Raw genomic sequence first — 15,322 nt, 5'->3', positions numbered from 1 at the left:
TTACTTACCATATCTTTGGCATATAACATGGACTTCAGAATTAGTCCAAGTTCCTAGTTGGTTTCCGGTTGGGTCTGCCACTTCCTAATGGTTACCTTGGGTAAACTACTTAATATTCCCAATCTACAGTTTCCTTATCTGGGGAATGTGGGTAATAATAGTATAACCCTAGTACAGAAAGTATTATTTTGATATAGCACTTAGCATAAACCCTGGCATGTACATGGTAATTGTTCAATAAATTTTAATTATTATCATTATACATAGTAGCCATATTGATATTGCTTCCTTAAACTAGGAAAGCTTCTTCAAAAAAAAGAGTTTTCAGGCTGGGTGTAATGGCTTGTGCCTATAATCCTAGTGCTTTGGGAGGCTGAGGTAGGAAGATGGCTTGAGGCCAGAAGTTCAAGACAAGCCTGGGCAACATAGCAACATCTTATCTCTACAAAACATTTTTAAAATAAGCTGGGCATGGTGGCTTACACCTATAGTCCCAGCTACACAGGAGGCTGGGGCAGGAGAATTGCTTGCAGCCAGGAGGTCAAGGCTGCAGTGAGCTGTGATCGTGCCTCTTTGCTCCAGCCTGGGCAACAGAACTAGACCCAGTCTCTTTAAAATAAATAAATAAATATGAATTTTCAGGTGAGTCCCCAAGGAGAGGAAGGCAGTACCTAATAGGATCCAAAAACAGCCTCAGAAGTTTTCACTTGAGCTTGTTCATGGCTGATGCTTGCCTTCTTTGTGAGAAGACCTCTTTTTTGTAATTGTTTCTTCCTAATCTTGTGGCTTGCTAAGCATGGCCCCTTCCTCAATTCCTTCATAGAGTCTTAACTAGTTGCCTTGCTAGAGTCTCCATTTCTTTCTTCCTTTCAAAGCTACCTCTTTCGAATTTTGTTTTGTCTCCACTTTCTTATCTCCACCTTTGGCTGTTTTCAATCATTTGGTCAGTAAGATCTCCTGGGATCTCTTTTGCAGTCTTCTGGATTCTTTTGATGGCATTTATGCATGTCTGCTGCAGTAGACAGTTATCCTCTGAAAGATTTTTCTTTTTTTCTGAAGGAAAGGCTGAGCTGGATTCTACTCACAGCACTTTGCTACTTGCTTGTTGCCCTTTCCATGCAGCTGCTGTGGCTTACTTCCTTGGCACCAAGCTAAGCCTTATTACAGCACAAACTCTAGTGCATTGTACACTGTAGGTGCTTAATGAATGCTTGTGGCTTGACTAGGCCATGTAGAAGGTTAACATTTTAATAGAAAGAAAAAAGAAGAGGTAGAGAGGTCAGCCCCTGAAATTGCAAAAGAATTTGGAAAGGAAGTGACACAGAGAAGAGGGTGTAAAGAAACAAAAAGAAGGAGACAGATGGCCTTTCCCAGTTGTTTTTTTTTTTTTTCATCACAGATAATGACCTGGAGACGGGAATAAAGGGTGAGAAGACAATGCTAAGAGTCATAAAACTCTTGTCCAGATAATGACCTGGAGAGGGGAATATAGGGTGAGAAGACAATGCTAAGAGTCATAAAACTCTTGTCCAGAGCTGATCCTGCTTAAGGCCTCACCACCAGGATACCGGGTGGGATTCGTTACTTGGAAGCTCTCAATGTGGAATACCCCAGGCAAAAAATGCTGCAATAGGGCACACCTCCCAGGCTGGGGAGGGAAGGCAACCGCTCCTCGGTCTTCTGCCAGTGGTGTCTGGGCAGCTGGCATCCCCTCCCACCATGCTGTGTATTTACCCAACTTCAAAGACCAGGGCAGCCATCAAAGAGAGGAAGAGGAAAGAGAGACAAGATTAACTTTCTCCCTCCCTACCTCTCCCTATCCCTCTTCTCCATGAGAAAGCCTCCATTTCCAAAATGCTAACTAGCAGCACACACTGTGATCAGATTTGTGTGTTTGCAGCAATAGAGAGGAAGAAATTTTCAATCTAGGGCTGAGATATGACTTCCCCAGGCAGGTAGGGGTGAAGCTATTAGCGCATGTTCCAAAGGGTGACCCTTAGGGACAAATCACTGCCAGGTTCCACAGCAAGAGGGCAATGGTGCTTTTTGTTTTGTTTCAAACTAAGGTTCTGAGAATATCTGTTGGATTAGAATGGAACCTGTGGAGCACACAAAAAAGAAAGAAATCCATACACATACATGTTGAAGCTGGTTATACTTCATATCAGCCTGGGTTATCTTAACGTGACATGAGAATAACAGACAATCAGGGAAAAAGGTGTTGAGAAAATATAGCACTGTGTAAAGGGCATGGGCTTTGTTTGAAGTGAGATAAATCTTTGCAAGTTGCTCTCACCTTTTTGAGCTGCAATTCCCTCATCCTAATAATAATAGTTGTTACAAGACTTAAATGAGATGTTTCATATAGAATAGTTCATAGTGAACACTCAATAAACATTAGTGTCTATATTTGCTTTCTTAAGGCTGCTATATCAAACACCACAAAGTCGGTGGCTTACAACAAGAGAAGTTTATTCTTTTGCAGTTCTGGAGACCAAAAATCTAAAATCAGCACCACTGGGCCAAAATCAAGGTGTCAGCAGAGCTGCTCAGCCTCCAGAGGCTCTATGGCAGAATTTGCTCTTTGCCTCTTCCAGCCTCTCGTGGCTGCTGATATTTCTTGGTCTGTGGCCATGTCATTCCAATCTTCAAGGCCAGCATCTTTAAATCTCTGCTCCATCTTCCCCATCTCTTCTGTGTCTGTGTGTATATCAAGTCTTCCTCTGCCTCCTTCTTATAAAGATAATTGTGATGGCACATAGAGCCCACCTGGATAGCCCATCACAAGATCCTTAACTTAATCACAGCTGCAAAAACTCCTTTTCCATACAAGGTAACATTCACAGGGGCCAGGAATTAGAAGCTGAATTTTTTTTGTGGGGGAAAAAGAGCATTATTCAGCCTGACACTGTGCGTGACCTTTGAGTTTTCAATGGCGGGAAAGAAGTGAGAAAAAGGCATGAAACAAGAAGGTACCTTTTTATATGAAGTGAAATTATATGCAAATTTAGCATCCAGTTTTTTCTTTTTCAGATTGACAATTCAGAATAACAAGGCAGCAATATAAGTAGGTATATTATTTGAATGTATACACGTAGTCTTGTTTTTTGAGATTTATTTGTATTTATTGTCAATTATGTCATATAAGATCTTTTGATTTTGTTAGTATAAGGTACATAAGCTGATTATTGATGTAATTAAATCTGTACCATAAGGAATTGTTTAAGGGGATTTTACTATATTTGCATAGCCTTTTCCTCTACCTATTAGAAGCTTCTCATATATAGCCTTGAGCTATAAGTTAACTTTTCACAGATCTTGCCTCTTTAACTTGATTATAAATTATTTGAGATAAGAGATCATGTCTTTACATCTTTGTAACTTTCTTGGTGACTAACATAGTATATTGGTCAATAAATATTTGCTTGACTGATTAATTTTAAAATACCCAGGAAGGCAATTGTAAAGAAAGATGAAGGCAGGTCCATTCAACATTTGAGCTTCATGAAGAGAGATATTGGGAAAAAATATCTTAAACCTTGAGGGAGATATTGATGCTTCTCTCTCTTATTCCATACTTCTCAGCTCTGATTAAAATTTGTATACCTTTGTCAAAATGCATTTCAAACTAATGAAGAAAAAATAGTAATATAGCATTTGAATACAGATCCTATCTCTATTATTCCTTTTATCCAGTGAAGTAGTTTGACGATCTGGAACCCTTCAGCAAAAATTCAAATAATGTCCCTTTAACTTTTTTAGAATCGGAATAAGCCGATTTCAAATTTTTCTGCCAGAAAGGGCCTTTTATATGATACGCTTATCAGTGAGGGAAGAAAAGGGGGAGCTTCTAAAAAAAAAAGATTATGCATTTAAGGCAAGCTAACACATTTCCTGGCACATAGTTTCTAAAAAATATTAATTTATTCCTGTTCTCCTTTTTGCTTCTTTTCCCTTAATAATAAATAAGCTTAACTGAGAAGAGAATGAGCCACTAACCTTCAGAAAAATGATAATTCCTTCAAGAGTAGAGGGTTTAACTGAAATGCAAAATGCTTATAAATGATGGATTTTATAGTGGTCTAGACACCTAAAAAGACATCCAGTAAAATTCCTGAAATAAAAAGAGTGTTTATTAGTGAGTAGGAGGCTATGGTCATAGTCTTTCTACTGTGACTTCTAGGTGTCCATGAGTGTCCTTTCAGGGATTCTGAGTTTTTGAACTTTGCAGGAAAGGCTAGGGTCTAAGTGCTAAGCTACCTTAAGGTTATATCTTTCCAGGGAGAAAGTGGATTTTTTTTCTTTTTTGTGTGTTTATTTGCAATGCCTTTCAGAGTTGAAGAGCAATCTTTCAAAAATGATGAGAATATGGAATTGGCCACTGCAACCTGATTCAGCAAACCAGTTCCATTTGGGTGATTTTTAACCTGCCTCTGAGAAACAGAAATGGGCAGGTTGGAGTCTCCCCAGACCCCAGATAATTGAGTTGAACTGGTGTTGTGTACTAGAAGGTTGTACATTAGCTTCAGCCCTCTTGCCCTCTGCAAAAACATCTCTTTTTCTCAATTATTTAAAATAAATAAATCAATGATATCATAAAAAAGGAAGAAGAAAACATTAGAAATAACCGCCCCTCTGCTTCTGCATGGAAAGCACAGTCTAAACCTCAGTGATTTTAAAGACAATTTTAGTGCAGGGAGAAAACCCATCTGTATGGCTCGGCAAATTAATTTTGAACATTTGAAGATAAAAAGGCTGAGTTCCTTGGAATTGGCTTTAAAAGTCACAATCCATGGCAATCTGAGGTATTCATTGACTAGGGGCTCTTCTGTTTATTCCAAATACCTCTTTATCATTGGTTTTGAAAGAATATGGCTCTCTGTAAAGCACTGCCAATTGGGAAAAGAATCAGATAATGAAGAAGTGATTTTACTGTGATGACACCCCTTTAGGCCCTCAATAGGATTTCTTCTAAATCAAAAAACTTTGCTTTATTAGTGCATTCGATGGAGGAGGGGGGAAAGAAAAGCGGGGGGCTTTCCATTTTTCTTTTGCATCTTCATAACAAAACACATATTGAATAAAAGCCCCTGGATGAGCCACAATGTAAACCCAGAGGGTGGAAGAGATAATTTTATAAATTGTAAATCAGAAATTCTATTTGCAGTAGATGCTGAACACATGTAATTTACCAGCGTAACATTGTTACCCTGAATATAAGTGTGATGGACGCCTTGTAAGTTTGAGAAGAGGGGCAGAGTCATTTAAATATCAAGCATGCACAATGTTCCTGGGTTCTGTGGATATCAAATCTTAGCCTACTTGGGAGATTCTTTAGGAGCAGGACATTGATCCATTGGCACTGCTTCAAGACAGAACAGTGGACAAATGACCTGGGAGCCTCCCTTGGGCTTGCTTCATGATCAAACAAGTATTAAACTAGCATGAAGTGAGCTGGTGGCACCTGGTGCTAAGATGATCATGCTTTACAAAATGCATCTTTAGAAGACTAATATGCCAGACACCTTACCAACTTGGGATTGCTAACCCTTTCTAAGTTTGAATTGACTTCATGAGATTTTCTCTCCTTCACATTAGCAAGCAAAATATACTGTTCAGGTTGGCTGTGTGAACTGGGAAGCCAGGTAATTGACCCTGGTGGGAGGACATGAGTGGATGGCAGAGCAGAATAAGATCAATCCAAAGCCCCATGGAGTAGCTCTCCAAGAAGAGTAGTTAGCTCTAGGGTCCTGATCCTCAATTTCTCTTTCTCATCCTAGTGTGGTGAGCAGCCAATATATACCTTCCCCACTGGCAATGCTGTTTCTAGGCCACAGCTGACACAGACAAGACGACCACTTCAGAGGAAAGATAAATAACAATTATTAGAAATCATAAGGGCTTTTTTTTGTAATTGGAGCCACAAACTCTACTAATTGCCTCTGAAACTATATGCTATTTACTGTATTTTATTAACTGCACTATAGGAGAGTATGCCCATTCTGTTTATTGGCATCTTGTAGATATATTGAGATTTTTGCATAAATGTGTTATTCATCACAGACCAAGCCACATAAATAAAATATATAGAAAGATATAGTACTGTAACCAAAGTCTTAGAGAAATAGCTTAGCAAGTGACAATGCTGTCAGTGAACATGAAAGACTGAAATTAAGCGTTGCTTTTCTTCAAAACATGATCTTTAAACAAACTGAACTTCAGTTCTTCACAGTCTGGGGACCGGTAAAAGAAGATGTTCAAAGCACCACGTGGGGTTCCTGCTAGCTGATAGAGAGGCATCCTTGGAGAGCCAAAGTAACTTTTAAAAAAGAAAAAGACAGAACTTGCAATACTTAAATCTGCAAAAGAGTAAGATGATTATTCCTCTTCTGGAACCCTTTTGACAAACCCCTACATTTTCAAAGAGTTACATGGGATTTAGCGAGGCATTGATTTTAATGTGAGTTGCATTGCTAAACTACATGCAGTCCTTTGGAAATTTAGGGTTTGTTGTTCATTACAGAGTCAGACAATAGTCTGATTTATATTGACAGAGTTTGAAGAACGAAAAAATATAGACACTTTGGTGCAAAAATATAAATACCCAAGTTGCCCACTAGTCAGGCAGGGACAACCAGAAAGAAGGAAAAAACAAAAGTTGAATCTCCAGTTCAAAATGCAGTTGAAAAATTTAAGTTTCATTTGAAACCAGGGGAACAAGCATGAAAAGTTGGACAGGGCCATCATAAGGCCCCAATGATTGGTTTTTGAGAACATTCTCCTAAAACGTTTTCCTGTTTGGGACGGCAAGATAAATTATCGAGACAATTTCTATTCAGAACTTGTCCTGTTTACAACCCATATTACAAAAAGTTATATTACCATTGTCATCTTTTAGCAGCATGAGTGATACAATCTCATATTCATAATATGGCTATTTTATATTTGCAGCTTTATGAAAATCTATAGATATCAATATCTGTTTTTTTAATGGATCTTGCTGAAATCCTGCTGCCTGGGAAGTTGTGCAGTACTGCTATGGAATTATCAGAAAGCCTCATCTGACAATTATGATATCATATCAGGAATATATTACTTCTAAAGTATGGAAGAAAACTTTTACAGTATCATAACCAATCACATTTTAGTTTGGAAATAAAAACTAAGGTCTATATGTGATAATTAGTTGAGTTACCTCAGTTGCCACAATCCCTCTATCCCACCCAAGGCTGTCTGTCAGTGTCAATGAAATTGAATGTCAAATTGAAAAACTCTAAAGCTATTTCTTCCATATTAGAAAATCACTAGCAAACATATCTTCCTGCCCTACTGGGAAGGTAAGCAAAATTAGCACATATCCCTCTCCTTGTTTTGTCAAACTTTAATCAAACTGTTTATATAGACTGTGAGGTGATCAAATACTAGACCTTAGCATAAGAAGATCTGATCTCTAATGCTAACCTTTGATAATCTTTGTGAAATATATTCATCAGACTTCTCTGTGAGCAGTTGGCATGGTTAATCTTTGCATCTTCCCTCTTTGGCTTCCTTCCTCTTTTCATTCTTTTCCTATCCCCATGTCCCTCCTTCTCAAGCTCCGTCCACTCCTTAAATAATTGGTGTTCATCATAGTGGTACCCCTAGCTTATTTTGTTTATAGTCCTTCAATATATTCTATCTGGGTGAAACTCTCCTCCCCTCCTTCAAGTCCATGACTTCAATTTCTACCTACATGCTCTTGACTCCCAGCTAAGTTGTCTGGCTGAATATTTCAAAGGCATCTCAAAGCCTCCTTGCCCCAAGTTAAAATTATCTTCTTTCCAGCACCCATCCCTCAAACAAACAATAAACGATCAAACCAACCTTTTCCATGTGCCCATACCTGTCTTGGATGAATGACACCAACATCTACTCCAATGCTGCAAGTACAATTATTTTTTTTTTTTTTGAGACAGTCTCACTGTGTTGCCCAGGCTGCTAGGCTGGAGTGCAGTGGTATGATCTTGGCTCACTGCAACCTCTGCTTCCCAGGTTCAAGCAAATCTCAGTTCTCATGGCTCAGCCTCCCAAATAGATGGGATTACAGGCACGTGTCACCATGCCCGGATAATTTTTGCATTTTCAGTAGAGATGGGTTTCACCATGTTGGCCAGGCTGGTCTCAAACTCCTGCCCTCAAATGATCCACTGGCCTCAGCCTCCCAAAGTGCTGGGATTACAGGTGTGAGCTACTGCACCCAGACCAATGGGTTCTAATTACCTATAAATATTGAAACTTTTTAGCATGTTAATCAAGACATTCTCTAGTCCCTGTGTATCTTTTCCAGCTTCCTTTCATGCCACTCATCCTCTGACAATCTGCCATCCGGCCATTCTATTTGTAATTTCCCAAATATACATGATGCTTTCCCAAGCTTTTGGGCCTTGTAAATGACTTCCCCTCTCGTCACACCTCCCCCCTGCCCCAATAATATCCCTCTCTACCTTGTGGACTCTTACTTAAATTCTAAGACTTGGCTCAAGAATTTCTCCTGTGTGAAAATGTTCTGAGACACACACATATTCATACTTGCCTCCGGAGTAGGTGCCTCCTTTTTGTGTTCACGTAGAGCTGTGTGCACATATTGTAAAAACATTTATTACATATGATAGTTGTGGTGCACTTTGCCTCCCCTAACTATACTCTGAGTTCCTTGGCAGTAGCTACAGTTTTTCATTTGCCTTTGTATTCCCAAAATGTAACGGTGACTGCTCAGTGGAAGTACACCACAATGTTTTTTCTTTTACTGAATACGTATTTGGATCAGCCACATATATCTGGATATATTCCTAGATATTTGATTGGAAAAAATGATGACTTGAGTCCCAATGGAAAATTCCCTTCCATGGGAATTGGGGCTGCTCCTTGATCCGGTTCATGTGTGGTTTTTCTGCAACCTGCTTCAGTACTTTCCTTCAAATTGGTATTTGACTTTTGATATTCAAGAGTGTACAGTCAACTCTCTGAAACTAGAAGAATAAACCTTTGGGTAAACTGTTTACACATTTAGAAATATGTATTTAGCTGGCTTCATATTTCATAAAGATTCATAGACTGATACCCCTAAAGATGAGCTTCTTAATCTTAATCTAAGTATATAAGAGCTACTAAATGAGACCAATAGTCTATCTAGTCCAATATTCTAATATATTGCTAACTTACTTGAATGTATGGAATGCTTTTCTATCAAAAGCTGACATTTATGATATTTTTAATGCACCTTTTGAAAATGGCAGCTGAGGCGTAGTGATTACTTTAGTCTGCTCAGGAGGATATAAGAAAATACTGTAGACTGGGTGGCTTAAAAAACAGAAATTTATTTTTGTGCTCTTCTGGGGGCTGGAAGGCATCATTGGGTTCTGATGAGGGCCCTCTTCCTGGCTTGCACAGGGCTGCCTTCTTGCTGTGTGATCACCTAGCCTTTCCTCGGTGCATGCTCACGGCAAGACAGAACTCTGGTATCTCTTGCTCTTCTTATAAGGACTTTGATCCCAGTATGGAGGCCCACCTTCATAATCTCATCTAAATCTAATTACCTCCCAAAGATCCCACTCCTAAATACCATCACATGGGGGGAGTTTAAGGTTCAACATATGAATTTTGGGGAGACACAAAACATTTAGTTCGTAACAGAGATTAAATCACTTTTCTATAGGTACTTAAATAATCCACCTGCCGGGCAAATGCTGACTCCAAATACTGTTTTCTTTTCCCTAATAATTTGTCTTTGTTGCTTTTTATACCTAGGTACTCAAATAATTAGTCCTTTACAAAGCGAGATGCTGCTAGTTCTCATAGATTGTCTCTGATGTATTCCTCAAAACATGAATCATCTTTTAATGATCATTTTTCATATATGTTTATCCATGTTTCTTAACTGTTTTAGTGAAAGCAAACAATATAAGGTCTCTCTCTCTCTTGCTCTCACTCTTGCTCTTTAAAGTTTCTCACAACAATAAAAGAAAAAAAAGAAATGGAAAACCTGGGCTCTTGGTGCTTCTGGCAATTATATTCAAACACAAGAAGCACCCAGATTGTAATTCTGATAAGTATTTCAGTTCTTTCTTGAAAAATTAAATTCACAAAACAATTGATTATCAGTTATAAATGGCAAAAACACCATCTGGTTTTCAAAATTGGTTAAATCCATGTAGCAAAGGGGAAAATTTTGGAACTTGTAGTTGGCGAGGAGTTCTAGTCCATGAAGCAGAAAATGACGAGCTTTACTATGAGAAAGCCAGAGTAGTCATAACTTGTACTTAGCGGCTGCGGGAATTTGATGCGTTCTTCACATGTTCCATATGTTAAATTGCTTGGCGAGATCTTCAGTGTGAAGGAGCTGGGGGTGGGAAAGGCGTGTGGCTAGTGGATAGACTAGAAACAGCTTAATCCTAAATTCTCTGCTCTGCTTCTTGCATGTAGACCCAGTCTAAATGTGCCCCAGGACTTAGTTTCTTTACCTGGGGAATTGTACGTGCAAGTTCCTTAACCTTATGGCACAGGGGACATTTTGGTGGAAATTTCTAAAGCTATTTGCATTCCTCTAGTGAGGTAAATCATACGACATTAGCATTTCCTACAGAAATGTCCCATGTTGTTCTTTGCCAACTGGAAATTTGAGTAGGTGTTCATTTGATGTGCCAAGAGAATGAAGGGAGATGAAAACACCCCACATCTTCCAATGTCCCCATACTGTGTTCCGAGTGTGGGAGGACTGGGGCCTGGCTAGATTCTCCTGGAGATTCAGCTTCATGAGGAATGTTTTTCCTTAGGAGTATACTGCAATTCTGTTAGTTCAAAAAAAAAATGTTTCTGGGTTGCTGGCATATTTTCATCTTATGTTAAAAATGTAGCTATCCTTTGCTTATTATTCACGCATTGTAATGTGAAATTTATTCATTCACTTTACGGATATTTAGAAAGGCACAGTGGTTAATTGCATAGGCTCTTTCTGCAAGTTAGAGACTGTAATCTTAGGGCAGTTACTTAATCTTTCTAATCATGTTTAAAAAATATAAAATGAAAGATAATAATAGTATGTACCTTGGGGATTGTTTCAAGTATTAAATGAGATTTTGCATGTAGAATACTTAAGAATTCAATGAATGCAAGAGTAGTAATAATAGTAACGGCAGATAATAATGTTACTATGTGCCAGGCTCTGTGTTAGGATTCTTGCCATATAGGACCTGCCTTTATAGTTTACATATCACTTTCAGCATACATATGGCCTTACTTTTTTTTTTTGAGACGGAGTTTCACTCTTGTCGCCCAGGCTGGAGTGCAATGATGCGATCTCAGCTCACTGCAACCTCCGCCTCCTGGGTTCAAGTGATCCTCCTGCCTCAGCCTCCTGAGTAGCTGGGATTACAGGTGTATGTCATCACGCCTGGCTAATTTTTGTATTTTTATTAGAGACGGAGTTTCGCCGTGTTGGCCAGGTTGATCTCGAACTCCTGACCTCAGGTGATCCATCTGCCTCAACCTCCCAAAGTGCTGGGATTACAGGCATGAGTCAGCGTGCCCGGCTGGCCTTAAATTTTTTATTCCAATTTTGGTGGAACTTTGCTCTCTATTTGGTCCGACCCAGGTACCTCACTGCCAGAGGTAGTAAGAACAGGTAGGACTTTGCAGACTGGGCATTATCCTGGCACCCACGTGGCAATGGTTTCCTGTCTCCTGTAGTGCTGTTCTCCTGTTGGAGCTTTCCCCACTTCTGAAGGACTGCCTGCAGTTCATGCATCGGGGCCTGTAATTACAGAGCAGAATATCCAGGGCTGTGAAGACCGGGCAGTCTCGAAATTAGTTTATGCATAATGGATAATAGGAGGCTGTTTTTAAGTGTAACTCATTTGGTGGGTTGGCAGATCATGACTTCCTTTTTGATATGTATTATTTATTTATTTTATAGCAAGATGAGGACAGAAGGCTGGGGAAGTCATTTGGTGCAGCTCTTCTAGACTATAGCTCAGACTTAGCAATTTACATTCAGTAATCTCTTGGTCATTTAGCCACAGATAATTTGTCATGGTTTGTTTTAGCTGTTGTGATATTGATATTTATTATGCAAATTGTATTTCCTACATCTTATTGTTCTGCATTCTATGAATACTTAAATTATTATAAACCTTTACACTTAATATGGCTCGTCCTTCAATTTGATGCTTGAGCAACAGAGGGTCAGAGCGCACACGATCTTCTAGAGGGGAAGAAAATAAGTAATTAAAAAGCAGACAAACAAGAGAGCCGGCTGCCTGGCTGAAAAGAAAGCAAAGAGAATTTCGGGGAGGGAGAGTGAGTCCGGAGATGCAAGTCGCTTTAGCAGGAGAGGCTCTCCCAGAGACAGGGGAAGCTCGGAGCACCTGTTGGTCCCCAGCTTCCTTAGGAAGGGCTGGGGGCGCAGAGGAGGAGTGAGAGGGTTTGAGCCCCGAAGGAGGAACACGGCAGACCCTGCCTTCACCACACTCCCTCTCCCCAACTCCCACCACCCCCGCTCTTCACCTGAAGCCTTGACTAATTTTTTCCGTTGTTGTGTAATCTTAAATATCTAATATTACAAATATTTCACACATATATTCAACACACACCTATATATTAAAACCAGGGAGGAGACCCTCGACAAGCGGAGGAGCCTGAGCATACCCTCCTCGATCTACCTTTCCCGAGATTCTGCCGCAAAAAGACCGACTGGAAAATCTCAGAACCCGACTCTACGGCTGCCTTCTCCAACTATCCCCGAGTCTACCGCTAGGCTGTTGAGCGGGCTCTCCCGCTCCGCCGGACGTGCAAAGCACGCATGCACTTCTCCCAGATTGTTTTGTCAATCCGGGGACCTGCCTTCTTACTCTCCACTCCCGCACAGCCCCCGTTCCCAAAGATCTATTCCTTCGGTGCAAGGTGAGTGACGGAAATTTGCAACGTCTGGTTCGCTAGGCCAGATGCACTCGGTGTGCGGGACAGAGGACCCTCTTAAGGGAGATTCTCCAGTCGTCGGTCTGATACAGCGATTGCTATAAACATTCCTAATAAAGGTGTACAAGAAGCTAGACCCGCCCCCTGGAGCCCGAGTCCTTGCACGCCAGGCGCCCGGGAGAACACTTTTTCCTTGATCCGGGGAAAGCAAAACCGAATTTTAACATAAACATATTTGCATACGCCCCTCCCCTTGGCCCCGCCCCTAGGTGGCGCGGGCGCGCCGCCGAACGCCAGCGCCAGGGGGCGGGGTGGGGGAGGGGGCGAGGCCCTCCAAGAGCCGGGTTGGGCTCGCGGCGCTGTGATTGGTCTGCCCGGACTCCGCCTCCAGCGCATGTCATTAGCATCTCATTAGCTGTCCGCTCGGGCTCTGGAGGCAGCCAACGCCGCCAGTCTGAGGCAGGTGCCCGACATGGCGAGTGTAGTGCTGCCGAGCGGATCCCAGTGTGCGGCGGCAGCGGCGGCGGCGGCGCCTCCCGGGCTCCGGCTCCGGCTTCTGCTGTTGCTCTTCTCCGCCGCGGCACTGATCCCCACAGGTAGGTGTGGGCACCGACCGGTTGGCCCCTAAATCTCCGAAGGCACCCCAGTAGCCTTAGCCACAGAGGGGGGGAAACGTTTCCATGACAACCTCCCCCCACTTCCTAAATCCGAAGCGGAGGGAGTGTGGAGAGGAAACTCAGGGCTGAGAGGGAAGGGGCTGAGGGGATCTGTGAGCCCCTTCTCCCCTGCCCGGCTAAGTGTGAATGAGAGTCCCCAGGGATGGCTGCACCCACACCTTCTCTCCCCGGCTTGGCGCGGGGTGCAGAGTGGAGTGAGAATGGGGGGCCCGGGGGCTGTAAAGCATGGGGGAAGGGGATGGTTCAAAGACAACCTCAACCCTTCCGGACCCTTCTAAACTCGCCGTTCTCCCCGTAACTTGCAGGTCCTCCCACCTCCCAGGGCTGCCCATTCGCCCCCACCTCTCCAGAGGACCCCCCCAGTTCTCCATCCCCGAAGCCTCCTGGTGGCTGACTCCCAGCCGCCCGCGGCGTGATTTCTCCCCGGTCCCCAGGACATCCCCAGACTTGTCTGATCTCCCCTGCCCCTTCCCCCAACGCGCTCTGCCTTTCTCCCCTGTCCCCAAACTGCACGCCTCTCGTGTTTCCCTCCGGCCGTTCGCAGCCCTCCGCCCCCTCGGCTCTGCTGCGGGTCTTTTTGGCCCGGCTCCAGGCGGGGAAAGTTCCCCGGCCCGGCCCCGCGGGGGGGGCGGCCGCTGTCGCCGCCTCTGCGGGAAGGCGCCGGGAGCCCGCAGCCCGCCCGCCCCACAGCGTCCTCTGCCACGAGTGGGGACACGGGATTTCCCGGCTGCCCGTTCTTTCGGCGGCCCGAGGGTGGCGGAGGGGGCGTCGCGGCCTTTGCGGCCAGGCGGGCACCCTGCGGGACTCCGCGCGCTCCCTGCGTGAAGAGCAGTCTTGGGAATTTGCCCAGGGGCGGCTCTGCACGCCCGGTGCCTTCCCTGAAGACACCGAGCACTCGGCTGGAGCCCGATGTGTGGCTGCCCGTGTGCCGGGCGCGTTGGCGCGGTCGGGAAAGAAGAGGGCAGTGTTTGCTTTTGCTAACAAAAGGGAGCCGGAGCTCTTCCCCAGAGGAGAGGCCGGCCGTGCTGCACCCAGCCTCCCTTCCCGCCACCTCGCCGCGCTTGGCAGCCGCGCGGCGTCCCCTGGCCCCTGCTGCAGGCTCCAGGCGGGCGCCGGGACCGAGTGGCACGGGGCCGCGGGGTGCGAGCGGCGATGCAGGAGGGGATGCAGCAGGGCTCTGAGCCTGCAAAGCCCCTCCTTGCAGCTCCAGAGCTGCAGGACCCGGGAGCAACAAGTGGCGGAGGACGCCGAGAGCTCAGCCCCCACCTGCGGAGCCCCAGGCCCGGGCGGGCACAGCGTTGGGGCCACGGTGCCGCTTCAGGGGCGCCTCTCCGCTTGGGCTGTGCCTTTTGTTTACACGCTAGAGGACACACAGTTATGTAAACACCGCAGGAGACACGCTGTAGGAGACGGGGGATGTGTAGGGGTGCTAGCTTGAGATTTGGGGGACGCCGGGTTGGCTGCTTGCCCCCAAAATAGGCTTGCAAAGGAGCTCGGCGTGGGGAACCTATTGGGGGGCGTCTGGCAGCAGCGTCAATTCCAGCGCTGAGGGTTTTTTTCTTCCATGCCACTGTCTCCGGATGTTGTTTATGTGTTTTTCCTCTGTGAATTCTTAATTTATGAGTTACGAGATAATTGGGTTCAGCCGATGCCGGTGTGGTTACAACTTCATTTCAGGTGATGCCTCTGACTGG

General features: G+C 43.8%; 1 protein-coding gene across 10 annotated transcripts in view; it reads left to right on the top strand.

The window, feature by feature from the left end:
• Window positions 1–13,246: 13,246 nt before the first annotated feature.
• Window positions 13,247–15,322, top strand: part of CADM1 (cell adhesion molecule 1) — a 339,666-nt gene continuing 337,590 nt past the window's right edge. For 3 of the 10 annotated variants that reach the window (XM_003820097.4, XM_008973527.4, XM_003820095.4), the window contains exon 1: window positions 13,253–13,547. In XM_003820097.4, coding sequence (XP_003820145.1) covers window positions 13,424–13,547 — 124 coding nt within the window. In that variant the 5' untranslated portion in view covers window positions 13,253–13,423. Of the gene's footprint in view, window positions 13,548–15,322 lie in introns of all 10 variants that reach the window. The other 7 variants (XM_024930670.4, XM_003820094.4, XR_008620267.2 and 4 more) reach the window with 4 other exon arrangements.

The sequence above is a fragment of the Pan paniscus genome, chromosome 9, assembly GCF_029289425.2.
Source record: "Pan paniscus chromosome 9, NHGRI_mPanPan1-v2.0_pri, whole genome shotgun sequence".
Classification (NCBI taxonomy): domain Eukaryota; kingdom Metazoa; phylum Chordata; class Mammalia; order Primates; family Hominidae; genus Pan; species Pan paniscus.
Note: the sequence above shows the minus strand (reverse complement) of the source record. Positions and strands in the feature narration are given on the sequence as shown.